The sequence below is a fragment of the Phyllostomus hastatus genome, unplaced genomic scaffold (genome assembly GCF_019186645.2).
Source record: "Phyllostomus hastatus isolate PE091 unplaced genomic scaffold, TTU_PhHast_1.1 phas_contig_150, whole genome shotgun sequence".
Lineage (NCBI taxonomy): Eukaryota > Metazoa > Chordata > Mammalia > Chiroptera > Phyllostomidae > Phyllostomus > Phyllostomus hastatus.
The window spans coordinates 7459716-7487486 of record NW_025333611.1 but is presented as its reverse complement, the minus strand read 5'-3'; the positions used below and the strand labels follow the sequence as shown (position 1 = coordinate 7487486).

The following is a 27771-nucleotide window of genomic DNA, read 5'->3' as shown; positions in this document are numbered from 1 at the left end:
GAGACGCCCCGCGTCTGGGCCACGGAGGGTTCTGTGGCTCAAGTCCTCCCGCGAGGGGGCTGGACCTGGCCCGGCCAGAAAGGTCCCTGGAGCGCTGACCACCCGTCCCGGCTTGCAGCTTCATTCATTCATTCAGGGACTAGGTCTCGGGGCAGGGAGGGGTGGGGAAACGGGCCCCCGGAGGGAAGGGAAGTCCCCCCTGATCAGTGGCGAGCGCCCACCACGTCCATCCTCCCGAAGAGGCCAGTGGGCAGAAGACCACTTGGGCCCGTTTTCAGAAACGTCTGCCCTGGGCCAGACCCTTTCCATGGAGGACTCCCCTGCGGCTGCACAGGCCTGGGCTGCGAGGCCGGGAAAACGCAAACATCTGGAGTCGGGTTTAATGACGGATTGCATTCAAGTCACCTTGGTGACTCCAGCGGTTCCCACGGCGATTCCGTGGCCCAGAGCTATCATCCCGATGGTGTTGATATTCTCCACACCTGCTGGCGGGGCTGCGGGCGACGGCGGTCTTCCTCCTCCCACGGATACGGCATTCGTCTGGAAATGCCGAGAGCAACATTCCAGCCGCAGCGGCACGAGGTCTTCTCCGGAAACGGGCGCCGAGAAAGGGTGCAGCAGCCTCTCCCGGGAGGCCAGAGCAGCCCTCCCAGTGGAGACCACGGGATGGAAGGGTGGCCCCTGTTCCTGACTCAAGGGCTGGGGAGCTGCTTTCTGTCGCACAAGCACTCAGGGCGCAGACACAGCGGACGGACAGAGGGAGGACGGCACCGACCACCGCAGGGCGTGACCCTTCGTCTGGCTCCTTCCGCAGGGGGCGATTTTAACAATGGATTATAAAGACTCTTCGTTATTTTAAAAAAGTTCTCTGTGTCTCCCCAGCAGTATTTAGCACCATGATGCGTTGGCATAAACTATTACCATGGACACCAGTTAGGGGAGCTGCCCTGGACCCCTGATTAAGCTGGACAGGAACGGAGTCAAATCTCCCTCATTAATGTGTCTTCCTCTTTAAATTTGTTTTTCTTTAGAGTTAGCCCTCTGCCATCCTGAATTTCTTTGTCCACTGCTTGTAATAAAAACCACTCTCTTGCCTTAGGACAAACGTGCTCTCATCCTTCTCCGAAAAACCTGCGGGTTTATTTTGACCTTCAGCAGCTGACTGCGGACGGACACGCGGAGGAACCTGGGGATCCCAGCTGCCTGGAGACCGGGACCTCGGACCCTGCCCAGACCCTTCCCCGAGCGTGTGAAGGGGTCTTCCGGGCCACGTCAGGCTAAACACTCCCTGGAGGATGCGGGAGGAGCCCCCCAGTCCCACCTAGGGGCAAGGTCACTGTTCACGCCTCTCCCAGTAATGACTGCAGTGCTGGTCACGGGTTGTGGGTTGTCATGGTGATGCCCGATGCCGGGGAAACTGAAAATGCAGCCGTGCCACTGGGTGGCCGGCCTGAAACACAGGGCCTTGTTCGACTGCACAGACACGGGACAGCCCTAGGAGCGAGGGCGGGCAAGCAGCTGGGCTTTCCCTGAGTCAACCATCGGGAAGCTGAGACTCGGGGATCCAGGCCCGGGGAGCCTCGCCTGCTCTCGGGACATCCAGTGGCTTCAGTTAGCGTGGCTGGCTTGTCCCCTCCATCCCCCACAGCACGTAGTGGGGTCACCTGCCCATCTGATTGCTGCCTGGTTACTAAGGAGCCCTGAGGGAGCAGTCAACCATTCACTGGGTGAGCCAGGATGGAGTGATCCCAGAGCCTAAGCGTGCCCGGGGGCCTTCCTCCGGAAGCTCCAGGTGCGCAGGAGAGGGAAGGGCGCCGCCCTGGAGGATGAGTCGGAAGGTGGGTCTGCGTCCACTGCTGGGGAGAGTGCTCCTCCGCTCACCCGGTTCTGCAAACCACGCGGCTCCCCGACTGCCGTCGCTCAGGGCTCAGGGCAAGCGTCAGCGGGGTGATGGCAGCGAGCGAGGGGAAGGCCCACCACGGACACGGGGCGCCCCCAGAGGGGCTGGCTAGGGTCAGTGTCTCTCCTGCCGTGCGTTGCAAAGGTCACTCTGCAAAGATCCGCCGGGACTGGGCCCGAAGCCGATGTCTCTGGTGCGGACTCCAGCGTCAGCCCGCCTGGGTCCAGTGCTGAGTCCCTTCCAGGCTGAGCGACAGTGGCCAAGTCGCTTACCCCTTCAGCGCCTCGGCTTCCCCATCTGTAAAGCGGGCCTTGAACAATACCTCCCTTTTGGCATTGCTGTAAAACTGAGACGAGATGGGGGGAAATGAAATTCCTTAGCACGCGCTCCGGAGCTTATTAAGTATTCAGGGAGTGTTGGCTGCAGTTTGCAGCAGCAGCGGCGGCAGCAGCGATACTAGTGAAACAGCTGGCGTGGGAAAGTGAGCGGCGGGGAGTGGCGTTCTGCTCTCCGCCTGGTAATTGGCGTGTTGCTTGGCAAACTCCAAGATCCTCGAACGGTCCTGTGTGCCTTCCAAGAAAATCAGAGAACAGGTGCCTGGCTTGCCTCAGCTTATTCCAGTCCCAAGACAGCCTGGTTTGGCGTGGGACCTCCTGGAGTGGGCCTAGCATCCACCGCGGCCACGGGTACGTGCGTTTCCACCTCAGGCGGCTGTCTGTCCACTCGGCAGCTGTCCTACGCACGCCACGCAATCCAGGAGTCTAGGTGAATGCTTTTTTTCCCCCAGGGGGACTGGAACGGTGCGGCCCAAGCTGCCCATCAGAGGAGGAAGTGACCTCTTGTGGCTTGAGGGGGGACTGACCTCTGAGCATCAAGGCGAGGGGTCCGGGGGCGTTCTGGGTGGCTGGGCACCCAGGGTCACCAACTGCACAGAAGTCCCAGGAACCCAGGAGCCCGGGTGCCAGAGGAATGGGGAGGAGCCAGAGTGCCCGCCCTGCTGCCGGTGAGGAGGGACGGATGGAGCCCGAGAGGAGAGGATGAGCCCCTTTCTCTGGGCACCTACTGGTCCAGTGCCCAGAGCTGGGAGCATGTGCCAGTGGCCTGGCTGGTCCCAACCTCAGATTCTGAGGTGTCTCCAGACTCTGAGGTTTGGGAGGGAGTCTCAGAGCATACTTCTTGTTCAAACAGACACCGGACTCGCCTCCCAGCTTCCTGCTTGAAGCAGACAGACTACCTTGCACCCCTGAAGGTAGTAAGAGTTGCTACTAACAAGGAACGAATGTGAGTCCATACAATGGATGTGTCTGCAGGAATGGGGCTGTTTGGGATTACGCACAGGGAGACACAGCAGCTCACGTGCAGGGAAGATGGCGTGGCGTTGGGAAGCGCCAATAATTTGAGAGACAGAAAGAGAAAAAAACCACGAATCTCTCGCAAAAAGCCTTGATGTCCAAGCACAGGAAATTGCCCAGACTGGCAGGGTGTTCTAACCGGAGCCTTCTTATCAGAACGCCTCCAAGTCTAACAAGGAGAAACCCACTCTATGGCGGGCCGCACGCTAACTTAGGTCTAACTGGGACCTGCTTTCCAACTGCTCAACATGGGTCACAACCCCGTGACGGTCACACTTGCTGGTTCTTTCCGGAAACAGCCTGAGTTGTGTCAACCCTTGGTCTTGAGGTGGGGGTGGGGTTGGGGGGGTGGGAGGAGCTTTGCCTGTTGCCTCAGCTCCTCAAGTCCATCGGCCTGAAATGAGGTGACGCTGGAGTCGCCTCCTTGGCCCCAGCAAAGTCCTGCGAGTCTGTTCCCTCCTGACTGCTGTCAGCTCCAGGCGGGGACACGGGTCCTTCTGTGGAAAAGGCGCGTTCCCCGAATCCGGGCTACGCACAGCACGCTGCCAGGCACTGGGACGCACGCCACGTCTCTCCTTCCTGGGCACAAGGGCGTTTTTCTCCTCCCACCAGACCCACCGACTGTCAAAGCCTGCTCACCCCAGCTCTGGGGCCCACGGCACCCCCAAACGCACCTCAAGGCAGATGCCATCGCTACGCTTCCTTCCAGGGATGAATAGCCAAGGTTAACTAGCCTTATGGCGGCAGTTACAACGTACAGTTTCTTTGCCACGAGCAAAGAACACCATCTGCGAACCACCCGCCCCCGCGGAGCCCTGGCGCGTGCTGCCAGCAAACCCACGGAAGGCTGGGACCCCCGAACGGGACAGGCGTGGAGACGGAGGGGAGGGGGAGGCAGAGACGAGGGCAGCGTTTTCTTTCTCCTGACCGCAGCTGCTCGGAAACAAGCCTGATGCCGTTCTGACAGATGTGCCTGGAGACTCGCTGGCCGCCGCACGGCGACCTGATTCCCATCATCGTACTGTCCGAGGAGAGCCTGTCCAGGCTGGGCCTTCAAGGCCGTGGGGAGGGGAGGGGAGGGGAGGGGAGGGGAGGGAGGAGAGATGTGGGGAGAGGGGTGGGAGGAAAGTCTCACTTCCTCCACGGTGAAGGGTCTCGGGCGCCGCCAGGTGAAGGGTGCTGCCCACCTCCCTCTCTCCACCCTGCTCCTGGCCTCTCCCCCTCATGGGGGGGCGCCCAGCGTGGCCCCCTGGTCTGCAGCCTCATGCCACAGCTTCTCCTAACCACGTGGGAGCGGGGAGCCCCGCGGCCCCTTCCTCGCTGCCTGTGGCTTGGAGGTGATTTTAAAAAGACACATACACATGCACACACGTGTGCACACACGGAGGCACACCCCTGAACTCGCACCCTGTGCTGTGCCGGGGGCCGGGGCCCTCTGAGCCACAGGGCCCTCTGAGCTCCGAGCCAGTTTCTCCACGCCTCCCAGGACACTCGTGATCCCTGACGCCAGGACGAGTCGTGATGCCGACACGGAGCAAAGGTGGACGTGTGCACGCACACACACGTGTCCCTACACCCCCCCGGAACGCGCGTGTGCTACGCGCACACATGAGATAATTCTCCCCGTCATAACATCGTAAAGTACGGCGTGAGCTCAGTTCCTTCCTGTGCCTCTCCACCTCAGAGTTCAATTATCTCCTTCAAAGGTTCAAGCTCAAATGACCGGAATGAAATAAATGCAAATAAATAATCCCAGAGCTCCAAATTCAAGGCGACAAATCTTCCTTTAAATTAAATACACACTTCCCACCCAGCCGTCACCGTCCCAGATAGAGTCACCCGCTGACGGACTGTGCTCCCCTCTGATTGTCTCAGCCCCCCACCCCCACCCTTCCCCAAGGGCACGAGTCCGTCAGCCGCTCCCTTCCGGCTTCAGCACTGGCTGCTGGTGTGTGAGTTCCCAGCATCTCCCGTAGGATCCAACTACGCTTAACTTCCCGCCCCCCAGGCCTGTGGTTAGCCGCGTGCCTGGCCCAGGCTCCTGAGCTATGTCGTTGGGTTTGTTCACACTGACCTTGGCCTCCCTCTGCCAACTCCCTGGCTCTCCTTCCAGCAAAGGAGGGGATGGAGGCAAAGGGTGGGCAGCTCAGGTAGTTCCCCCTTGGTGTGCATCAAGGCAAAAGTGGAACTCTGCGGGGCATGGCTCCAAGTTTTCGGGGAGGGGCCTGCCAACAGTCCCAGAGACCCAAACGGTGACAAAGTTCCTACTCACAGCAGCTGCAAGGACACCAGCCCGTCGAACAGTCCCTTGGCGATCTCAGTGATCTTGTTCCCGTACAGCACCCTGGAAGAGACCGGAGAAGATGGCGGGTCACCACCGATGGGCGGCCCCGGAGACCTGCTCCCGCAGGAGGCCATCGCCTCAGCAGCTCCAGGGCGGCTGGCTCTCCGGGCGTCCCCTTCGCTGGTCCGCCTCGTCCCTTCTCTGCACCAGTGACACAGCAGGCGCGTGCCCCCGGGGCGGGAGGGGGCAGGCTGTCTGGGCACTCCTGGGCAGCCCGGCTCAAGAAATGATCCACCGCAGGAAGACACAGTCCCCTGTGGCGTCTCCCTGCGCTGCCAGTGTGACTCACGCCCCGGCGATAAATAAGCGGTGCGGGCGGCGGGACGGCCCCGTGTGCTCTTGTCTTCAGCGAGTGACGATCAGGCTGAGCACGGCCTGCGGGACGTTTCCTTGCGTGTCCTGGGGCTCCTGAGCGGAGCCCTTTCAGCGTCCACCTCGACGGGGTGTTGGCTGTCTGGGTGCCACCCGGGTGGCTCAGAGACCGCTGAGTCAAGGACCGGCTCTCAGGGGAAAAGCGGGGAACAGGGACTGTGACCTTGGCCGGGTGGCGGCTTCCACACGCCAGCCCTTCTCTGAGCTCCAGAAACCGAGGAGCTCGGACGTCCTTTACCCACCTCTCTTTCAGGCCTGCCTCCTGCTCCCTGGGTCTCCCATGCGTGGGCTGGGCTCTGGGGGTGTGGGAAGCTTGGGCAAGGAGCCAGCTGGGCCTTCCCCAGCAGCCCAGGGCCCAGTGGGTCCTGCTGGCTGCAGCATGGGCACGGAGACACTCTGGCCTCCCCTCCGTCTCCTCCATGGCCAACACTGTGTTCCCCGCTAGGTCCAGCCTCCTCGGAGTTAGAGGGAACTTAGCTAAGCAGGTGTTTGTTTTTTTTTTTAAATTCCCTCCTGGGCCCTGCAGCACACTGAATGAATGCCATAGCCAACCCCCACTCGGGCTGCTGTGTGTCTTTGAGGAGGTAAAATGTTGGGAGGAGGGAGACACAGAGCCCCGATCTTTAGATACCACTGGGAGTGAAGACCGAAAGCGTCTGGCTCAGCCTGTGGGTGTGTTTCATTAACGTTTCAACAAATTTAATGACTAAATAAAAGTCAGCGTGACGGCTCAGGCGCACATTTCTAATTCATATTAATGTCCGGGAGTGGTGGCTCCCGGTGTCAAACGTAGTAAGGCCACTGTCTGCTCCTCTCAGCTGGTGTCCTGAGTTCTACAGCGCAGACGCTGGGGCCGAGGGCTGGGGCCAGGGCTCTGGGGCAGGGGCCCTCACGTCGTGGCCGTGCATCTGCTGGGATGTCCAGAAGCCTCGGGGGCTGAATCACGCCCCAGCAGGCTGACACGGCTGGGCGCACCATGTGGCATCGGGGTGGAGAACCACCTGGCTTCCCCCCCTGCCCCCCATCCTTCCTTGGCTGCCTTCTTCACGCCTTTCAGGGGGGCTCAGGCACCTCTTCCCTGGGGAGTGTCTCCTGAATATGTTGGCTAATGTTTTTCACTACCTGTCAGCCCATTTTTCTCTCTTTCTCATTTCTCATCACATCACCTTCTATCACTTATGCACAAGGTGGGGCGAAAGTAGGTTCACAGTTGTGAGTACGCAAAACAGCTTATTCTTGTATAATTATTTACTAGTGATTGCATTCTTTTCCATATGGACAACCGTGAACCTGCTTTTGCCCCTCCCTCCATAGTTAGTCTAGAAGCAGTCTGTGCCGCCCCCACCGGCCCCTCCCATAGAGGCTGCGTGGTGACATCGTGTGGCTTGGCGCTGACTGGGTCCCTGGAGCTGAGAACCGCATACGGCGGCCAGCACGGTCGGCGGTGTCGAAAGGAGGAACGGACAGGACCCTGCCCGTCGTCACCTTGGCTGCTCCTGAGTTTGGACTGAGCGTGTTTGTGTCCAGAGCTCCGTGACCAGGGTCTCGTCTGCCCAGTTCACTGCCACCCTCTCGGTCCCTGTCATACTACTGTCATACTACTCAGCACGCAGAAGGCATCTGCTGAGTGGAGGAATGCATAGATTGCGGGGAGAGGCACTTCACTTAAACAGCGCCCCGACATCTTTCAGAGCTGGCTAGTGGCGTGCCAGTGTCATGTTGGGCGACCGTATTGTGAGTCCCAGCAGAGGGAGACCAGCCCAGCTGGGGGAACTGGACGGCGGGGGCAGGGACAGGACCCCAGTGGCAGACGGCCGCTCCCGCTTCTCCGCTGTGATCTTCAGCACCGCGAGCAGACACCAATCTCACACACCCTCCTGTCTCTGCTATCCCCGCCAGATGTTCCCTCCGATAAATGAAACTAATTTACGCTGCAAGCAGTAGCAACAGCTGAACCAAGAGCCTTCCCTGTCCTCAGCCGGTTCTTAGTGGATGAGGCTGGGCGGGGGGAGGGGGGGTGGGGGGAGGCATGTATCCTGTTACCTGCCTGCTCGTTCACTGGGCAAACAGAGGCAGAGCATGGACTCTGTGCATCCTCGCTCTCGCCCGGGCGGGCAGGTCACCCCATGACATAAACAGTACCAACCGAGGATACCTCTGTTGTATCCTACTGTTTACTTCTCGCGTCACCTTCAGGGGCAGCAGAGCACGGAGCCCGTGGACTCCGGAGTCAGGCTGCTGGGGTCCCGGTCCTGACGTGCCCCCTTGTTACCGAGGACTTTGGGTAAATGACATTTATTTACGCACCAGGAATTTTGAACTATGACTGCGGGCCAGGCACTGTTTGATGCCAGAGATGCAGCCAGGATTAAAACAGGTGAAAAACAAGCAAAACCCTGGTCTCTGTGGAGCTGAGGCCACCCACGTTCGCCAGCTGCAAGAGGGCGACGAGGGTGGGCTCGGTGCCGTAGGTCGTGGAGAGGAGGAAGCGACAGCACCCGGGAAGGAGTCAGTGCTCAGGAAGGGCCGCCAGTGACTTTAGTCACCGAGACCGTCGCCACCATTAAACGGGCGCCAGGCAGGAAAGGCACCGCCGACCCCAGGGCCTCCCGGGGAGGCGGTGACAGGGCCGGGACACAGCGCCCAGCGCCATCCCTTCGTGCCCCGGAGGGTTCCTGAGCCCCCGGGAAGCAAGGATGCGGTTCCACCCGGCGGGCTGCCCCAGGGTTTCCGACCCAGAGGAAGGAAGGACGCACAGGATGGGGCTGGTGCTTTCCCCACCCACGGCCATGGGCTGGTTTGCAGAGAAAGCCTGAGAAGCAGGGGAAGAGCGTGAGTGCTCCCCTGGGCGAGGCCACGTTTGCGGGGAAACGGGCCCACGGTCATCAGCATACGTTACAATCCTCTCCCCGTCTCTCTTGAGACCACTGCCAAGGCCTGTGGGCTGGGAGGGACGAGTGTGGTTGGAGCAGAAGATGCATTTGGATTAAAAGCCAATAACTGGGAAGGCTACTGGGCACTTAATCAATAGAAATAATGCATGTGGGTTGTAGAAATATTCCCCGAGATCAATTTCCCCTGAAGAAATATTTGTTTCTCTAACCGGGCTGCCACAAGCGTGTAAGGGCGCGCCAAGCCTCGACCATAGACACCTCCTGGAATGCACGGACACCCTGCCCCGGTCCCAGGTGCCCCTACACCACACTTACAGCGACGTGAGCGATCTCAGGCCCTGGAAGGCGTCAGGGGCGATGTCCGATATCTGGTTCTTGCTGATGTCTCTGAAAACATGAACGGGAGAGGACACGGCTCAGAGGTCTAGCACGGCCAGTCCTGAGTGTGGGTCGAGCGTGTCAGGTACTCAAAGTCGTGAGAATTAATCAACCAACGCGTTCATTCGCAGCGCAACAGACGGGGCTTCGGGAGCATTCGATGCACCCGCCCAGGATGAAGGGCACTGCACGTGCGTCACTCTTCCTGCCTTTCCAAGCGTGCCTACCCACGGCACCGTGACTCTGACATGTCTTTGCACGTGTGAGCCCTTGTCTGCAGGTGAGAAAGGAGCCCAGCTGAGTGGTGGCCTTGTCCAGGTCTACAATCAGCTACAATCACGGCATAAATGAAGCCCTCACCCCTCACCCAAGCACGGACGGCCGGGGGTCCTCTGAGCATCCCCGCCTGCCTCCTGCCTCAGCAAACGCTTATTTTTCTCCCCCAGCGTCCCGAGTCACTTCACCTCCCCGGTGACTTGTCCTCCTTGAGCTGCCAGGTAGGTTCTGACCCGGGCGTGAGGCTCTGTCTGGCTCGGTGTCCCGCCCAGGATGTGTGACTGAACATGAGATTCTCACGGGGTGGCTTTGCGACGTGGATTTGTCGCTGGCAGTGCCCCTCACACAGGAGCGGGCCCAGGACGGCGGCGTCCGGGCTGAGGGACAGTGGGAGCAAGGGGAAGGCGGGGTGCTGGGGGGGGCCACTGCCTGGCCTGCTGCTGGGGAGGTGCCGGGTCCTCCCCAGAGCCAGGAGGCTGCCCCCTGCTGCCACCCCGGTGGCCCCTGAGCAGCGGCCTCTGGCTCTTGCTAATGGCACTTTGCTGAGGGGCAGCCTTTCTCTGGGAGTCATTAGCTCAGGGATGGCCTCTGGCTCCTGCCACTGCAAGGGCGGTGCTCCAATTTCCCTCGACAAGGAGCCTCTCCAGTTCGTTCTCTTTAACAACATAAATCACCGGGCCTTTGCTTTTGTGCAGAAGAGGGGTGGGGGCGGGGGTCTTGGCAGGTCAACAAGGAGGGGACAAGGGAATACGGGGAGGAAAGCACAGCTAAGTAGATCCTTAAGCAGCTGCCTCCAGCGGGGCTGGCACCCCCAGCCCCCCGGCCTCTTAAGCACACCCCTGGGGCCTGTGTCTCCTCCTCCTGCCAGCCGTCCAAAGGGCCTGTGACCACCCCTGCCCTCCCTGCCCCCGAAGCCTGCTCGCTGACAGAGGCTTCCCAGGGTCAGGCTTCTTGGGCACAGCTGTCGAGCTGATCCTTTTAGCTGGTGAGATCGCCTCTCACAAATCCACAGATTGTGCTTCCCACTCGTCAGCTCACCCTGGGCTTTCCTTCAGCGCGCCCTCTCGTACAGGGTTTTAACAAGCCAATGCCCCGGATTACCCTGGTCTGGCTCGCCGTCTGTGGGGCCGCCTGGCAAGGCCGTTCAGGACGGCAGACGAGGCCCGAGTTCAGATCACACCGGTGGCGGCAACTGTCTCATTGTTGTGGTTGTTTTTCCCTGACCCCGATGTCCCTGCCAGGTCCTTCGGTGTCTGGTGCGCAGAGGAGGCTCTGGGATCAGCGGCAAAGCCCTCCTCCCGCCTTAGCCTCGGGAGGGCCGCCTGGTTCTCAGTCCCCAACTGGACTAGGTCCCACCCCTCGACAGCGCAAGGTGTGACGTCCCCTGGTTTTGGAGAGGGTGAGGAGTGGAGAGGTGGAAAGGTGACAGTCTAGCCAGGAACTGACCCTGGCGGTCATTTGGTTATTTTGTCTTAATTCTTAACCCTGCGGGGAAGAAACCGCAGCCTTGCGAGGGGCGGAGCCTGGAGTCACAGGGGACTTGGCTCGGCTGTGTAGGCTCCGCGAGCCGGCCTCTCCAGCCCACCCGCACTTCCCTGTGACGGGTGCTGGACAGGAAGGCGGACTGGAGGAGACTTCGGGTGCCCCCTTGCCTCCACGCTGGACCCCTCCCGACCATCAGGGTGGCCCCAGAGCAGACTCTGGGTGTCTGGGCCACTCTCAACCTCAAAGCTTCACTGGAGTGTTTGTTCACGTGCACCCGCAGAAAGCCCGATGTGCTTGCTACACATCCGCCTGCCTGTGCTATGAACTTCCAGGTGATTTCCACGCGGGGGGCCCCCGAGTGACACTCCAGGCTGCAGTGGGTTAGAATCTGGGCAGTCCCGGGTCCGGCCCGGTCTCCCGGGACTTACAGACAGGAAGACTGAGGCGGGGGGGTGGCCACAGCAGGCTGTCCAGGGCAGAAGCGGCAACTTCCCGCACCAACGAGGATCCGGCGGGAGATCAGAGTGGGTGACGCGGCCCCACTGGGGCCTGCGGAACTCTGCGCTCCCTGTGACAGTGTGAGTGAGACCTTGACACGCCCTCCTGGCTGAGCGACGCAGGTGTGCCGCGGCGTCTGCGTGACCAGTGCCCCAACCCCGTGAGCCCAGGGGTCTTCTCCTCCAGGGCCCCGACTCTCCCTAAATATGGCTTCTCTACCTGGATACTAGTTTTTCCCTGGACCTAGTTTTATACTAAGCCGACCACTAGAAATAGGTGGGGACAAGGGCATTCATTCAGGGAGAATCCTCTGTCCCTGTCTTATGATTGGAGATAATTGGAGATAAGAGAAAGGCAGGGTTCATTCACAGTGGAGGGGGACCTTTTTTTTTCTTGATAATAGAAATAAACTCGCCACTATCCCCAGGAGGAGTCCACACTCAGGGTTTTACAATCCACTCTCACCAGGGACCCTAGTCCTCCCAAACACTCACACGCGGGCAGGGGTTTCTGGAATTCCATTCGTCGGAACATTTTCAGGTGGTCTCTCTTCCCCACCACCCTTCACTTGGGGAAAAGCAGGGCATCGTAATAAATGCCACTAGACGTGGTCAAAAATGAGACGCGCTGCCCAGGTCGTGACTGAGCAGGTCTTATGAATTTTGAATGCACGGCTCATGGCGAGGCCACCAGGATGAGGACAGGACGGTGACACAGAGCCGGGCTCTAAATTACCTGGACTTCGCTGAAAAATTAGAGCAGTAACTTAAATCATGCAAGAGGTACAGGTTGGGGCAGTGACTGAACTTGCCATTTTTCACCGAAATTACTATCTGGCTGCATAATCGAGCTGGGCTTTAAAAATGAATCGGGGGCGGGCTGTGGGGGGTGCGCTGGGGAAGCAGGGAGCCCAGGAGATTAATGGCCCGGGGTGTTGAATATTAAGGCCTATATTTATACAGCTCCTCCGGCAGGAGCGCAGCCAGGGGAGGGAAGAAGAGCCTCATTATGTCGGCTTCCACGTCTGGAGTTGTACCAGGAGGAGGTCTGGTTTGGTTTGGATTTCCAGGGAGAAGGGAAGTTGGCTTCCTGAGAGCTGAGGGTAAAGCCGACCAAGGCCGCTGCCTCGCCGGGGTGTTATTTTTAGCACGAAAGGCGTTGGCAGGCACGGAACCTCTCTGCCAGTTGGCCGCCTCCTTGAGGGAGCCCGACGGATCGGCCCCCAGCAGAAGGGAACCACAGATCCGCGCCCGCCCGCCCACCCGTTCCTACCGGCCTACTCTCCGACCTGCGCTGCGAGGGGCCGGAGAGGGTGAGGAGGGCAGTGAAAACCGCACCCTCATCACTGGGCTGTGGGAAATGACTCTCAGCCTGGGAGAGGGGCGGGCGGCTCCCTCCCCGGGTCTCAGTACATGCAGGGGCAGCAAGGGGCCATTTCTGAGCCCCGCCGGCCTTCCTTAGAGTGCCCAGGTCTGGGTGGCTCACAGAGCAGCCACGTGGTGTGGAAGGGTGGCGGGGACAGGCTGTGGCAGGGAAGGTGCAGCAGGTCTAGTGTCACTGGCGTGAAGAGGCTGTCGTGGTGGCAGTGATGTCGGTTGTGGTGGTAACGGGGATGCTGGGGGTAGTCACGGAGGGGCGGACTGTCGGAGGGTAAGAGCCTTCTTATCGCACTTAGACGGACAGAAAAGGCTCACCGTGGTCTAAGGGGTCCCCTGGGCTCTAGGCCCTGCCTCCGTCTCCAACGCCACCCACCACTTCACTCCCCACTGTCCCCTGTGCTCACTCCCCACGCGCACACGCCCATGCACACTGCCCTCGGCCTCTCGCGTGCGCTCCCCTCAGAGCCTGTCACGACTCCCTCCCTTCATTCGAGCCACCTGCACAGAGAGGCCGTCATGGGCACGCCCTCCTGAAGACCACCCTCCACCACCCTCTCCCCTCGTCACACTTTCCAGCAGAGCGATTTCTAGGACTCGCCCAGGGGGGTTCCTGTGTTCCCCCGTGCAAATTCGTGAGCTCTGGAAGAGCCATGTTGTGTAACCCCCCGTGCTGCCCGCAGACCGCAGCAGCACGGGTCCTCGCATGGCGGGTGTGCACCGAGTGTTTGTCGGATGCACGTGTGTGTGGCTGTGCCAGTGTTGGTGGCAGTGCTGTAAGGGCACGGGCCCACAGTCACGTCTCTGCGGAAGCTCCTGCCTCAGGCCTCCATCTCCAAAGCCAGCGGAAGATAAAAAAGGGGGCGTGGGGCTTTCAGGTCAACTGAGCTCCACCCCCCATCCCGGTCCCTCCCCTTTGCTCCAGTCGGAGGGTCCTTGGCTGTCCTCTCAAGCGCATGGGTGCCGACACCCTTCCACCTCACCACCTGCATGCAACGCTCCCGACCCTCCCTCCCAATCGCGGGAGCACACTCTGGGTCCGACACTGAGCTGCCCAGGACACACATGATGCAGCCCGGCGCCTGAGCAGGCTGCCACCTCACAGGACGTGTCATCACCCAGACTGACAGCACGAGGGCTCGCCCCTCCCCAGCGGAAACTCACATTCGCTTCAGTTTCTTGTACTGGCTGAAGGCTCCAGCAGGGATGGACTTGATGGAGTTTTGTTCCAGGCGTCTGGGAAACAGAGCAGAGAAGAGCCCATTAACCCACCATCCACCCACCGGACAGTGGTTGCTGAGGGCCCCGGGGACGGGATGGTCTCTCCCATCGCGTGGCACCCAGTCTGGGTCAAGGGGGCCAGGCAGACACGGTGTGAAAGCCACACACGTGTTCCGATGCACGGAGCACCCAGCCCTTGGAGAAAGCGACAGGGACGATTTCTCCTTGAGGATCTGGTGCTTGCTTCTAGTCAGCTGGCTTCAGACGCAGCCAGCTCCTTCAGAAAAGGCTCTGGAAGGAACCAGACAGAGCGCTGACAAAGTCAAGAGGATAAAGAGGAGGAAGAGTGAAAAGACATGGAGCTCGGGCCAGCAACGCTTATATGGAAGCATGTCACTCATTCACACACGCTGCTACTGGGGTCCTGGGCAGGCAGGGATGTCAGTGGGTGACTTCACTTATGGGTCCTTCCTTCCTTCCTTCCCTTCCTTCCTTCCTTCCTTCCCTTCCCTTCCTTCTTTTCTTCCTTCTTTCCCTTCCCTTCCCTTCCCTTCCCTTCCCTCCTTCCCTTCCTTCCCTCCTTCCCTCTCTTCCTCCCTCCCTCCCTCCCTCCCTTCCTTCCTTGTCTCTCTCTCTCTCTCTGAGGACTAACTGACATGTAACATGGCATCAGTGTCAGGTGTACACCATGATGACTCACTGTTTATTTCTGGGTTTCCATGGGCTGCTCTGCTGTGGTGGGGGAAGAGCCTTCACATCTCTAGCTCTCAGCCTGACACTCATCAAATTGGCTCCCTGACACCTCGGAGGCCCCGGGGGACCCGACCGGACCACTCGCTCCCCTGGGCTGCTGCTGGAATCTTAGGTTTTAACATCTTTCAGACTCTCCTGAAGTGCCTCCTCTCCTATTACTTCGCGGAGTCGAGAGAGGCTGTGGGCCCAGGGCCCAGAGCTCCTCGGAAGAGAAGGGGCCGCGGGGAGCGAGCAAGCGAGCCCTTTCATCCTTTATCCTTTCGTCTCTCGAATGGCTCCCTGTCACCAGGAACAGGTGTGGCGGGGAGGAGGCCGGCGCGGGCGGCGGGCCCCCCATTCAAGGTGATGAATGACGCCAGCCCGGGCTGAGGGCTCCGCGTCTCCCCCTCATCCATCTCCCTCGTCTCTGAGGTGCGGCTCCTTTCATCACCTCCTCATTTGGCACGGACGCTCCCCGAACCCTCCGCTGGGAAGACACAAAAGAAGGTGTGTGTGGGGGGGGGGGCGGGGCGGTGGGGGAGCAGGAGGAAGCGACGCGAGGGCCTGGTTCCCTCGGAGGCGCCGACTCGTGGATGCGCACGCCTGGCTGGGATGAGCCGATCCATCTTGAAGAGTAATCCCCGCTGCATGGCAGGGGAGACAGTCGTATTAATTCGTGCCTCTGTGATCTCATCTTCATTGGGGGAACGGAGTATTTGTTACTGGAACGGCTAATGGAGCAGTTTGCCAGCAATTTTCCCATTTCAAACAACATCTCAGCTGCTAATGTGCCAGGGTTTGTCAGGCCAACCCATAACACAGACAAATCACTCTCCAGACCGAAGGAAGGGGGAGGCGGGGCAGGAGAACGAAGGGCGGGCGAGAGGGGAGAGGCCAGACCACGGCTGGCGGCCGGATGAATAGAGTCTATAAATGAGGCTGCCGCGGTCGGCAGAGGAAGCCTCTGTGGCTTGCTGGAGGGGGCGGGGGTGGGCGCTGCTGGGCGCGTGGGCGCAGGCTGGCTGGACAGGGGCCTGGCTGGCTGCCGGTGAGCCACAGGACATGCCACAAGGTCTCAGAGGCGTGGGCTACGGGGCACAGCCACTGGCTGCAGCGGCGGACGCGGGAAGGCTGCCTCGACGGAGAAGTTCCAGGGCACCCTCGTTGTCCAGACAGGCAAAGTTCAGCTGGGCTCTCCCAGGGACGGCAGCAGCTCCGTGGGTCTCTGGGGCCGCCAGTCAGGTAGCACATGCTCTCCAGGAATCCTGCGGTTCGCCTGCCACTCTGGCAAGGGTGGAGGCCGGATGTGCCTCTGGAGGGAGCCACTGCCTGTGAGCAACGGCAGCCCCCCGGGTTGGCAACGCGACCCGCTGCTCCCGGCTGGGGGTCACAAGCCCAGGCGAGTCAGGTCAGCGCGGAGCGTGCGGTCAACTGGCAGTCCAGGCAGTCCGTAATTAGTTACCCTCCACTTCAGGGATGGCTGCCAGGCCCGGGGAGGGATGAATCGGGGAGCAGGAGGAGACACCTGTCCCCAAAGGGCTTCACCATCGGGTGATTTAACCCCTCTCAGGACGGTCCGCCATGCAGCCACGTTTCACTGCTGCCAGACGGGAGGAGCTATTATTTACGGAGTCGAGCTGATTTGCGTCTGTTATCTCTTTTAATCCTCACGCTTACGAGGCGAGCTGTGTTGGCCCTATTTTGTGAGTGGAGGAGATGAAACCCAGAGGGACCAAATAGCCTGTCCAAAGTGACCGAGCTGGCGGGTGGCAGAGCGGACACCTCTCTGTCTCTGCCCACCGAACACACTGCCCTCTCCGTCTTTTTGAAAAAGGAGAAATTGAGGCCCAGAGACTAAAGTGGCTTTCCCAAAGTCACAGGCAAGTTCAAGCGGGTAAGAACCTGCGGTTAAGAAGACCCCAGGGCTCCTTCTGAGACATCACACGGTTCCGCGGAAGCAGAGATTGCGTAAGGAGGCCGCGGGGACTGAGGGAGGTGGAATGTGGGTGTGACTGTGTGTAGGATATGCAAGTGGAGTGCAGAGATGCGCATTTCGAACAAAGAACAAAGAATTCCAACCTGAGCCTGTTAACCCTGCAGGGACGTCGCTGCACATCCTGTGCCCTTGAGGCCTGCACTCCGGCGGGGGGGCGGGTCTTGTCCCTGCTCTGTCTCCGCTTCCTGTGCTGCTATAGGTGCCGGCTGACATCCAACCCCGATGAGACGCAGAAGGCAGGGGACGTACGTGAACCTTGCTCCAGGGGCATCAGAGTTCGTCTTGGGGGAGGGTGGCTGGGAAGAGTCAGCTACTTCAGATGTGGAGGCAAGGGTAGCAACAGCAGCAGCAGGAGCTGACGTGTCCCCGGTGCTCGGAAGCCAGGCATCAGGTTGAGTTTATGTGGCCTGTCCAACAGTGCTCATGGCCCTGGGAGGCGGAGCCCATTGCCGTCACCGCCCCCACATGGAACACGAGAAAATGGAGGCTCAGACGTCACGTCACTGGCCCCGATTCGCAGAGCCAAGGAGAGCTACGGCGGGGGCTCGAACTCACTCGCATGCAGTCCGAAGGCCCAAGCTCTCCCCCGCTGAGCCGTGCCGACCACTCTCTGGAGCGGGGGCATCTCCACCTTCCAGTCACTGCCTGTGCCCATCCTCGGGGCCACTGCCCTGCACGCACAGGTCTCTATGCAGCAGGCACCCCTGGTGCTTTTCCCACGTCGCCCAGCCCATGCCCTGGCCTGAGCCTGCGGAGGTCCATGCTCCCAGTGACAGCAGTGCAGTGTGAAGGACAAACGTGGGCACCCTCGGGGGTGTGTCTGAAGCCAATAGCTGTTTCAGGTCTCACTTAACTGGCACAGGGCTCCTTCTGTGTCTGGCAAGCATTCCTCAGGCTGCGGCTGATTTAATAGAACCAGCATAAAAACAAACACGCAAAGCAAACACCCAAGCAATCTTCGGCACCAGTGGAAACAATGGGAGCCCCTGACGGGAATTTCAGCCGTTTGTGTTCTGTATTGATTTGCCCCAGTTACTTGGTGCTCCCTTAATAATCTGCCACTTGCATACATGTGACTGAACACAATGTATTGCTCGCAATACATATGTCAACACAGTGCCAGAGAGACTGGCAGGGCGGCACGTCACCGGGCAGAGACTATTGGCGGAGATGGGGGAGGCGGTGGTAACGATGGCCGTCTGCCATCTACTGAGGCCTTGTTATGTCAGACACTGTGCTCGTTACACACCAGCCCTTTGTATTCCTTCAACGACCCTGCAAAGCCCCTGGTACTATTAATACACCCATTTTACAGATGAACAAATCGTGGTACAAAGAGGCCAATTTGCCTGATATCAAGTTGCTAGTAGACAGCAGAGCCTGGGCTTGAACCTAGATTGGTCTGATTCAAATGCCTGTGTTCTTAACCCTTCGGCTAAACTCCTTCGCAAAAAATCTCTAGGCAAAAGTCACCTTGGTGAGAGTTCACAATGATTCCTAAGACTTTCCCATCTGTCTCAGTCTCCCCGTGACTTGGGAACTCTCGTTAGGATGTCCAGACCCTGCTGAAGGAAGGACATTCTGTACTTATCCTTCCTGAAAGCCATCCCGGGCCGTTTGGTTGGAGAAAAGGCAACCTCTCAGCCCAGAAGTTCAGTTCCTGATGCTTCTCTGCTTGCGGCTAGGGCTGCGGGGGAAGGTTCCCATCAGAGTCGTGTTCCTGGTGGGAAGGTTCCCATCAGAGTCGTGTTCCTGGCCTCTCCCTTTCTTTACCTTTGCTGCTGTGGTTCTCCGGCAGGGCAGTGAGGACGAGACATCCCCACCGAGGTTATATGTTTGGTTAACCGCGAGGGTGAGGAATGCGGGCACAGGTGACCTGAGCCATCCTCACCGGCTCTGCAGAACACCTGCACTACCTACAGGAGACGGAGGTGTGCACACAGAGACAAACCTGCTCTTATTATGTGCACATGCTCAGATGCCTCCAACACAGGACATTTTTCTTTCATCTCAGAAAAACATGAATGAAGAACAGTATAGGGACTTAAGACTAATCATTCTATCGTGGTGCATATGCGTACACGGGCATAAGGTTTTTCTTCTTGGATTCCATTTAGATTCCAAACATTGTGCTACTTTTCTGCATGCTATGTTATTTACTATTCATAGAAAATCTCTAGTAGACACGACGAACCCCACTTTTCAAGGGGGAGGACGGGGTGAGGCAGGAGATGGTAAAGAAATGTGTCCGAGGTAAGAGACAGAACCAGGATTCACACCCAGGACCATTGATCCTGAGGCTCTATTCTTAATTATGCTGCTCCCGGATTGGCTTTCCCTTTTACCACCTGCCCCTGCCCCGCCCCACTCCCTCCCCTCCTTCCTGGGGCAGCCTCGCCGAAACCTGGGGCTCTCAGCACGGGTTGAGAATCCCCATTGTCAGAGATTTCCAGAGCCCTTTGGCCCTTTGGTTTCATTGGCTGCCCTTGTGTTTTGCTTTTTTAGCTCTTTCTCTCTTGTCTAAACCCCTGGTGACCTGGGGGATATTTGCTTTGGTCAAGCAGCTGCCTCCCTGCCCCAGATGAATGGTGGGGTTGGGGGGAGTCTGGGTGGAACGTGGGGTGACTTTCCCCCGCCGATGCGTTCATTATGACTTGACCCTTGAACTCCCGCACAGCCCTTCCCCACCAAATGCATTTACTTGCCGCAGCAGAGGGCACGGGACAGTGGGTGACACTGTGTGGAGAGCGAAAACGGAAGATGACCAGACAGATGGCCCCTCTACCGCCTTGAGGACCCGGAGGGTGGACTGAAGATGACAGGATGGAGGGACATGTGGGTCTCTGGCTCTTCCCGGAACCTGTCCCCGCTGCAGGCTGGAGCTGGTTCAGAGAAACGAGAGGGAGCAGCCAGAACAGCCCGGTGGATGGGAGCGCAGTTTCGAGGAAAAGCTGCAGCGAGCCGTCTCACCGCGGGTTCCCTGGTAGAAACCTATTTTTAGAGGAACTGGCTCTGTTGGGTGAGGAGCCCAGCTTGGGAAAGAGTAAAAGAGCCTGCCAGATTGCGCTGCACGAGAGAGAGCTCCCTCCCCGGAACGCTGGAGAGTGCCGAGCCCCCCCAAGGTCTAGGGGCATCACTGCTGGCTAAGAGCCGAGAGCAGGGAGTACAGAGTCTGATTTGGCACCAAGCATCCCCAGGGAGAAAGCAGAAGTGTGGACTGCGTAGGTGGCTATGAACGCAGGGCGGGATTCTCGATAGTAAAAAGAAAAAGCCTCGTTCGGCCGACTTCCAGGGGATACACCAGCCACTTCCTGTTCACCCTGGGGTGCAGCCCGCAGTTTCGACCCTGCTCCTTCTTTCTCCTCTCTCAGCCTCCCCCTCTGCTGGTCTCCTCTCACTGCAGAGCCGATGCACTTCAGCCGCTTTAAAGACTTTTAAGCCAACACACAGGTCCCTGAGCAAGGGCTTTGCTGCTTTTGGGAACAAGCAGCTTTCCCCCTCAATTTCTCTCTTACATGTCCCCTCTCCCAGGACCTTCCTAACCATAGTCCTGCCTCACCTGCTTTGATGTCTCAGCCTCATTTCATCACAGAGGAGAAAGAGGCGAGCCCAGCAAGAGAAGCCCTGGGCAATCGCCTGGTGGGCGTGGGCACGGGCGCCCGCACCCCAGAAGCAGGGGCAGCCTTATTTGCATGTCTGCCTACATTTGCATGAAGATAAGCTATCACCCGGCTCAGAACATCATGTAAGTGGCTAGCCTAGCTCTTGAACCTCTTCTCTCAACCATAACCTTCAAAGAACTGACCTAGCTCTCTGGGGGGACCTCCGGGACAGGTAACTCCTACTCCTACAACATGGTTTCTAACCCCTCTCCCCATGCCTAATGAAAGCGGAGGTCACAGTAATAGCAGGAGTACAATTTGTAGTACTGAAATAACAGCAATCATTGCTAGCGTAGTTAATCTCATGTGCCAGACCCAATGCTAAGCACTCGACAGCACACCTTTGCTTAACCTTCACAAGAATCATGAAGAAGGTGCTGTTAGCCTCTGTACTTTTCAGTGAAGAAACCGAGGCTCAGAAAGGTTATTTGCCAAGGGCTGAGAGTCGGGGCTGCAGACAGAATGTGGGTTTGCCTGAATGCATGGTCCACCAGGGGTGTCCAGCCTTTTGGCATCTCTGGAAGAAGAGTTGTCTTGGGCCACACATGAAATACACAAACACTAACAAAACTGATGAGCAAAAAACCAAGGTTTTAAGTAAATTTACGATTTTGTGTTGGGTTGCATTCACAGCCATGCTGGGCCGTGTGTGGCCTGCGGGCCATGCGCTGGACACCCCTGGACATGGTTACGAACCTGGGTGTTCTTTGTGGTTGTTTAGTTTTGGAGACACTCTAGCTAGGTGGCTCATTCCCAGACTTTTGGATTTCATAGACTTTTAATTTTGCCAATTAAGGCAATCTCTCTGTGTCATACCCAATACATACTTCTATAGACAATGCATTTATAATTATACAATAATTACACATATAATTAAACACATATTTCACACATATATACATACACACTCACGCATATTCTGCTTTCAGTGGCTATCATTTTATAAAACAAAGGGTATTTTTAATAACAACAATAACAGAATAAGGATGTCCAGGAATTTAAAATAAATTGGATAATTTATTTTAAAAATAAATTGGATAATTTATTTTAAATTGAAATGGGATAATTTCGCTCAATGGAAAAAGATCGCTTTGGTCTTGCTTCTCTCACTTTACCCCACATCAGGAGAAATACAGAAATGATTAGAGAGCCTTCTGAAAATCACTGCTCTGGCTCGTTTCCATCCCCTTTAAAACTCCACGTCCAGGGGCGAGCTCAGCAGCCCAGGTCTGGTCTGGCCTGCGTGGGCCCCGCCCCTGACAAGGAGATCTGCAGTTTCTCTCCCAGACACGGGAGCCGGCTGTCTGAGGGTCACAGCTAAGGAGCCGCAGAGGACTGTGGGCAGGCTCAGAGCTCCTGAATCAGGGCTGGGTGAGGGGGTCAGTGTTCATGACTTGACTGCCTAGACTGGCCTCTTCCATCAGGCTGTGGTTTGAGGCCTGGTCAAGGGAAAACCTGGGCCTACCAAAGAGAAAGCCTGGCGGATGGAGTGAGAAAGGGACAGTCCACGGGAACTGGAGATGACAGAATGTTGGCAGGAGTTCTGTCTCGAACACCCATCCATCTGGGGCGGGCCAGGGCTCTACCTTGGTGGGATGGAGAGGGAAAGGGGGGCTCTTATAAAGAAGAGCAGAGGGTGGGCTGCATGGAGAGAGAAATAAGGCTGGGAAGAGGAGTGGAAAGGCCATGGGTGGGGAGAGGAGGAGAAGACGGAGGAAGAGTCAAGGGAGGGAGACAGAGAGAAGGGAGAAGGGAGTGGAAAGGGAAGAGAGTAAGGGCAGGGGTAAGGAGAAGCGGGGAAGGAGGGAAGTGGAGGGATGAGCAGGAGGGGCAGCAAGGCCGAAGGGAGTTCTACGGGAAGAGGGGCTCTTCGAGGCGAGCGCCATGGCGCACGAGGAGTGAAGGAGAGCTATGGTAGTGCGTGAAGGGGCTTCACTGTCGGTTCTGGCTGGGGGAAGCTGGACGGGGACCACAGAAGTCGCACACGTCTGCGGGAAGGGGCTGTGGAGCTGGGGATCGTGTCCACTGGGGCTCGGGGAGAAGGCGTTAAAGGAAATCGGAGAAAAGCTGGCAAAGCAGATGAAGGAAGAAGGAACTAAAGCTCCGCTGTTGTAAGTCATATGTTTCTTCCCAAGTCAATCCGGGTGAAGCCAGAGTCCCTAGAATATCTCCACGATCTGGCCCCTCGCACCCCTCTGACCTCAACCCCTAGCCCTCTCCACTGTGTTTACTCCACACTGGCCTTCGGGACCCTGGGCACACTCCTACCTCAGGGCCTTTGCGCACGCCCTCCCCTCTCCCTGCAACACTCCTCCTCCAGACCTTCGCTGGTTTCTGTCTCACTTCAAGTCCTGCTCATGCCCGATTCCCCTGCCCCCACAGGACCGGTCACCTTCTGAGATATTCTCCAATCTACTTCGCTTTGCTAGATTGTTTATCACCACTAGAATGCGAGCAGCAGGAAAGCAGAAGAGTGGGGAGGGACGTGGGGCCTGCAGAGAAGGACGACGAGGAGGAGGAGAAGATGAAGCAGGGAGGCGAGGGAGGTGTGTGTCCTTTACTTGGAGGGATTTTATCTAATGATGGTTTTAGCGGGCCAGTTCCGTCTAACCATGTTTGTAATAAAGCCACTTAAGGATGAAGGCAGAGAATGAAAACAACTGTTGTCGTATGAAGAGCGATCTCGGGGTCGATGGTGACTGGCCCTGCACTCAGTCCAGGGCGAGACGCTGGCCCTTCCTCATGCCCGAGGGGAGAGTGGGCGGGAGGGCGCTACACGGGCAGACGCGTCCCACTGGGGACGTGGACGCCTGAGCCCACACACCAACACGCACAACCTGGTCTCCACCGAAGGATCAATCTGGGGGACAATGATCTGACTGGCGACGACTGAGAGCCGCCACCCCCACCCCTTCAGGAGCACTCGCCCAGGGACAAGGGTCATATCACGTGCGCACGTGCCGTGTTTCATTTGGTTTTCACGACGACCCACTGAGAATACTAGAATCATCACATCATCATAGATGAGAAATCTAAAGACAGAAAAGAGGAATTATTTTGCCCAATAGCTCAGCCAGTAAATGGTGGAGCCAGGATACTGGTCTACGCATACTGAGTGACCCCAGGGCAGGACTGGCAAACTTCTACTATAAAGGACCCAGTGGGACACGTGAGGCTGATGGCCGTAGGTCCCTTTGTCATAGCTACTCCCTACTGCCTTAGTAGAACAGCCACAGACAGCACCTGAGCAAATGAGTATGGCTGTGTCCCAGTAAAAGTTTATTTACGAAAACAGGTGGTGGGCTGATTAGGCCCATGGGCCACAGTCTGCGCCCTTGCCCACTGAGCTGTCATACTGGGAAAGCCTGGGAGGACAGCAAAGAGATTCCCGAGCGTTTTTCACAGTCAGCTCCAACGGCCTGACACGCCGCCAGCCTGCTGGAGCACCGGCCAAGGCAGAGGGGCGGCCTTGCCAGGGACAGCGGGGGGCAGACGGGGCACTTACATTTCGACGATGCCCTCTGGCAGGTTGGCGGGGATCTCCGTCAAGCCCTTCCCCCGACAGTCCACGATGTTGTTGCTGCAAGTGCAGGCCGAGGGGCAGGAGATGGAGTTGGCATTGCAGGACGGAGGCTCCGAGTGAGGGCCTGCGGGGCCAGAGCACAGAGGTCAGCTCACGTCCGGGTCAGCAGCCGCCTGGGCGTCTGCGCCCCTTAACCAGCTTCCCCACGGGGCAGCGCTACCCGACAGGCTACCTGAACGGTGATCACCAGCTGACCTCTCATCTCGGGGGCACAGCCGCCACTGGCTACGTGCTCAGCCAAGAGGATGACCTTGGCCTGACTATTTCTGCCATCCGGTCATCCTGGTCTTTTAGAGAAAGTGCTACTCTCAGTTGGTCATGCATGAAGACACGCGAAGAGCATACACGGGGACAACTGTCTCAGGACGACTGTCTCAGGGCGCCCCAATGTCCAGATGACACTGGCGGGCTGGGACTTTGGCTGGGAATTGGACGCTGAGGACAGACACACCTTCACTCTGTTCTCTAGCGCCTGGAAGTCACTATCAAAGCCGGGGGAGGGGAAAAGGTGGCAGGATTTCCCCGTTTGGGGCACTGGTGTTGTCCAAGGGTCAACGTCATCAGCAGCAGTGACATCAAGGCATTTTCAAACAGCTTTTCTGTCCCGAGAACACTCCGTGAAGACTTACCGCCTCAGGGAAAAGGCTAATAAGTTACTGCATGTTTTTGGAGTATTAACTTAGTTGGTGTGGAGAACCAGCGTGAATTTAAAGCAAAGTGGCGGGAACCCAAGAGCCTGGCCTCCGAGGAGCTCCTTCAGGAAGAACGTGAGGACAAACGTGAGACACCCCAGACCAACTCAGCCTCCCAAGGGTCACAGAATCGGAATCCCTCTCTGGGGTGGTCACATCGAATCTCTAATACGAGAAGTAAATTCAAACGTTTTAAAGACATTGTGTGAGTTTTCATGCTACGATTACTTCTTCCAAGGGAGGCAAGAGTCTCAAACCTGTGGTTAGGTTTTCAAATGCAGGCACTGCCGTCCAAAAGGTAGACCCAACCCAGCCCCCCCTCCCCCCAGGACCTCGCCCCTCCTCCCAGAGCAAAGGGCCAAGGGCAGGACCGGCCTCAGACGGCTCCGCGGACCTCCTGCTGGCTCAGGCACGGAACTGCCGGCTGGGGGCGCTAGAGAGAGACTGAGCACCAAGCAGAGAACGCCTGCAGAGAAGTGACCGGAGTCTGGCCTCCACTGGCCGGACAAGCTGACTCCGGGAAGCAGAGAGAGTCCAGCGATAATGGTTGAGTCAGAGGACTGACCGGGCCTGGGGCAAGTCCTCGTTGGACATTGAGTGAGTGAGACTTAGAAGCGGGGGTCCACTCCCCATGCCCAGCAGTCCCCACACCTGGGGGGGCGGCCCCCCTGCAGAGACGCAAACGGATGCTGAGGGCTTCATTTGGAACGTCTGCCTTGCCCAAAAGGGCCAGCCCGCGGTCAAAGGTCCCTATCTCCCTTGGCGTCTCCTTCACCAACACGTGCGTGCGCACACGTACACGCGGGAAAACATCCTCTGAGCTGAACATCTGAAAGAACACTCTCGGCCAGGGTGTAGGACGTCAGACTCGCCAGTGTCACACTAGAGGACCCGACGGAGACCCCGGAGAACACCGGAGAGAGGTGCCTTACACTGAAGTCCCCCAAGGCGGCACCCGCTCTCTTAGGGACTCTGTTCCCACCTGGGGGAGTCCTTGCGGAGTCCTTGCGTTTCCTGTAAAATGGTGGGGGATGGCAATGCTCTTTCAGAGCACGGTTGTGTTGTGAAAGCAAAGGAAGCTAAGGCACGTGGAGTGTTTAGAAGAACGCATAGCACAGAGTCAGAGTTTAGTAACGTCTGCTGTTGTTAATGTTGGTACTATTGCTATTGTTATTGCCCGCTGTCTGCAAGTCACAGCACCCGCCCGCTCTGAGCTTTTGTGCTGCCACCTCAGCAAATAAGGATCTGGGTCTCGGACTTCTGAAGTCCCTCCTGGCTCTGAGACTGACTGCTCCTGCTCTTCCAAAAACAGAAGCAGGAGTGAGACCCCTGCCAGTGCCTTTCCTTCCTCGGCCCCGCCCCACTGAGAAGGGGGCAAAGGGGGTCTGCAGTGCGAGGGGCTCCGGTGCCCTCACCCACATCCCAGGGAGGGGGGGTGGAGGACCGCAGACCTCAGGGCTTTTGAAGTGCAGGCCGTGTCCCAGAGAACCGCCAGGCCCGGCCCTCCACACCTGGGGGCAAGTGCACCTGCCGGCGCCAGGGGCGACGGCCAACCCGCCCTGTCCCTCTGTCTGAGCCCCTGCAGGTCCACTCACTGGGGCAAAGGGTATCAGGTAGCTGTCCCTCTTCAGATCTGTCAAAATAGTAGTTGGTTGGTGTGTTTTGAAAAAAAAACGGGGAAAGAAAGACACTATATTCAAGGGCTCCTATGAGTAACAGGAAGTTCGGAAGTTGCTTTTGTTTTCTTACTCAAAGGAGCTCTGCTGGACAGCTGTGCTGGAGTTCATTCCGTCTAAACCAGACCCAGGTGGCAGCTGCGGGTCCTCAGGGGAGGAGGGGCTCTTTCATAGGGTGGCTCTGACTCTGCAGGCAGCGAGCGAGCAGCTACATTTCCAGGGATGTTGTCAAGGCTTTCAAAAAAGCTTTTGAAAAAGAGTCCCTAACAAGGTCACTAACAACACCTTTAATTACTCAGAGAGGTAATTATAGGCTCTGCGAGCACCCAGCTGGCAGCTCCCCAGCCGGGCGTGCACACTGGCGAGGACATCACTCTCTCCAGCCGAAGCAAAGCACTTCGGGTTAAGGACGGGGCTGGAAGAGGGGCCCCTTCCCTGGACATTCTCCTCTGACCCGTGCCCGGTGGACGAAGCCCATTTCCGTGGGGTGCCTCTGGGGGCTGAGACTGTGGAAGCCCCTCCCCTTTGCTTTCTGTCTCTGAACGGACTGAGTCTACAGCTCGAACTCTACAAGGGCAGCGACCTTTTCTGCCTCGTTCCTGTGACGTCCCCAGTGCCTACAGCAGGGCTTGGCTCAATACACTGGACTCGACACACACGCCTTGGGGGAGAGAGCGCACGAACTCAGGAGTGAAAATGGCCCAGGAGCCCTGCCCACACGGGGCCGGATGTCCCCGAGCTGCGGAGGTGAGAGATCCTTCTGGAAGGGCCCTGACGGAGGGCCCCCGACTTCCGAGTGTCCTGGGCTCCGGCCCACAGGATCAGCCATAGAGTGGGGCGATGGAGTCGCTACGGGTAGATGGGACTCTCATGCCCGAAGTCAAAGGCCTTCTGCCATAGCTCTCAGCGGGGACCAAAGCCACCTGCCCGGTCCCCTAGAGCTCGCTCTGCACCCTGCTCCACCAAGCTCACCGCCACGGCCAGGCTGTCCTAGGCACTCCACTAAACTCTGCTGGCTAAACCATCCTCCCGGCCTTTCCTGTCCACACATGTGGAGGGTGGAGGGGGTAGGGAGGGGGCAGGGGGGTTCCAGGGGCACAAAGTGAGGAAGCACCTCCGTCCCTGCCCAGCAAATCTGCGACCACACGCTGAGAAGCAGAGAGGCGCGGGAGCGGAGGTTTCACACTGGGACAGGCAGGGCCTCTGCCTGTCTTCCATGGGCGGGGCCTCCCGGGGCTGGCCTGCCCGCCTGCACGCGTGCGTTCCTGCTGTGCAAGGTGTTCTCACGGGGCCCGGGGCCCTCGCTGTCCCTGAGCGAGTCTGTCCACTGGGCC

General features: G+C 58.3%; 1 protein-coding gene across 2 annotated transcripts in view; it reads right to left on the bottom strand.

Annotated features, from left to right (window-relative positions):
• SLIT3 (slit guidance ligand 3) overlaps window positions 1–27771 on the bottom strand; it is a 517665-nt gene that overhangs the window by 67980 nt on the left and 421914 nt on the right. For both annotated transcript variants that reach the window (XM_045824010.1, XM_045824020.1), the window contains exons 9-12: window positions 23992–24133; window positions 14040–14111; window positions 9178–9249; window positions 5525–5596 (exon numbers count right to left, since the gene is read on the bottom strand). In XM_045824010.1, the coding sequence (XP_045679966.1) occupies window positions 5525–5596; window positions 9178–9249; window positions 14040–14111; window positions 23992–24133 (358 nt within the window). The remainder of the gene's footprint in view (window positions 1–5524; window positions 5597–9177; window positions 9250–14039; window positions 14112–23991; window positions 24134–27771) is intronic.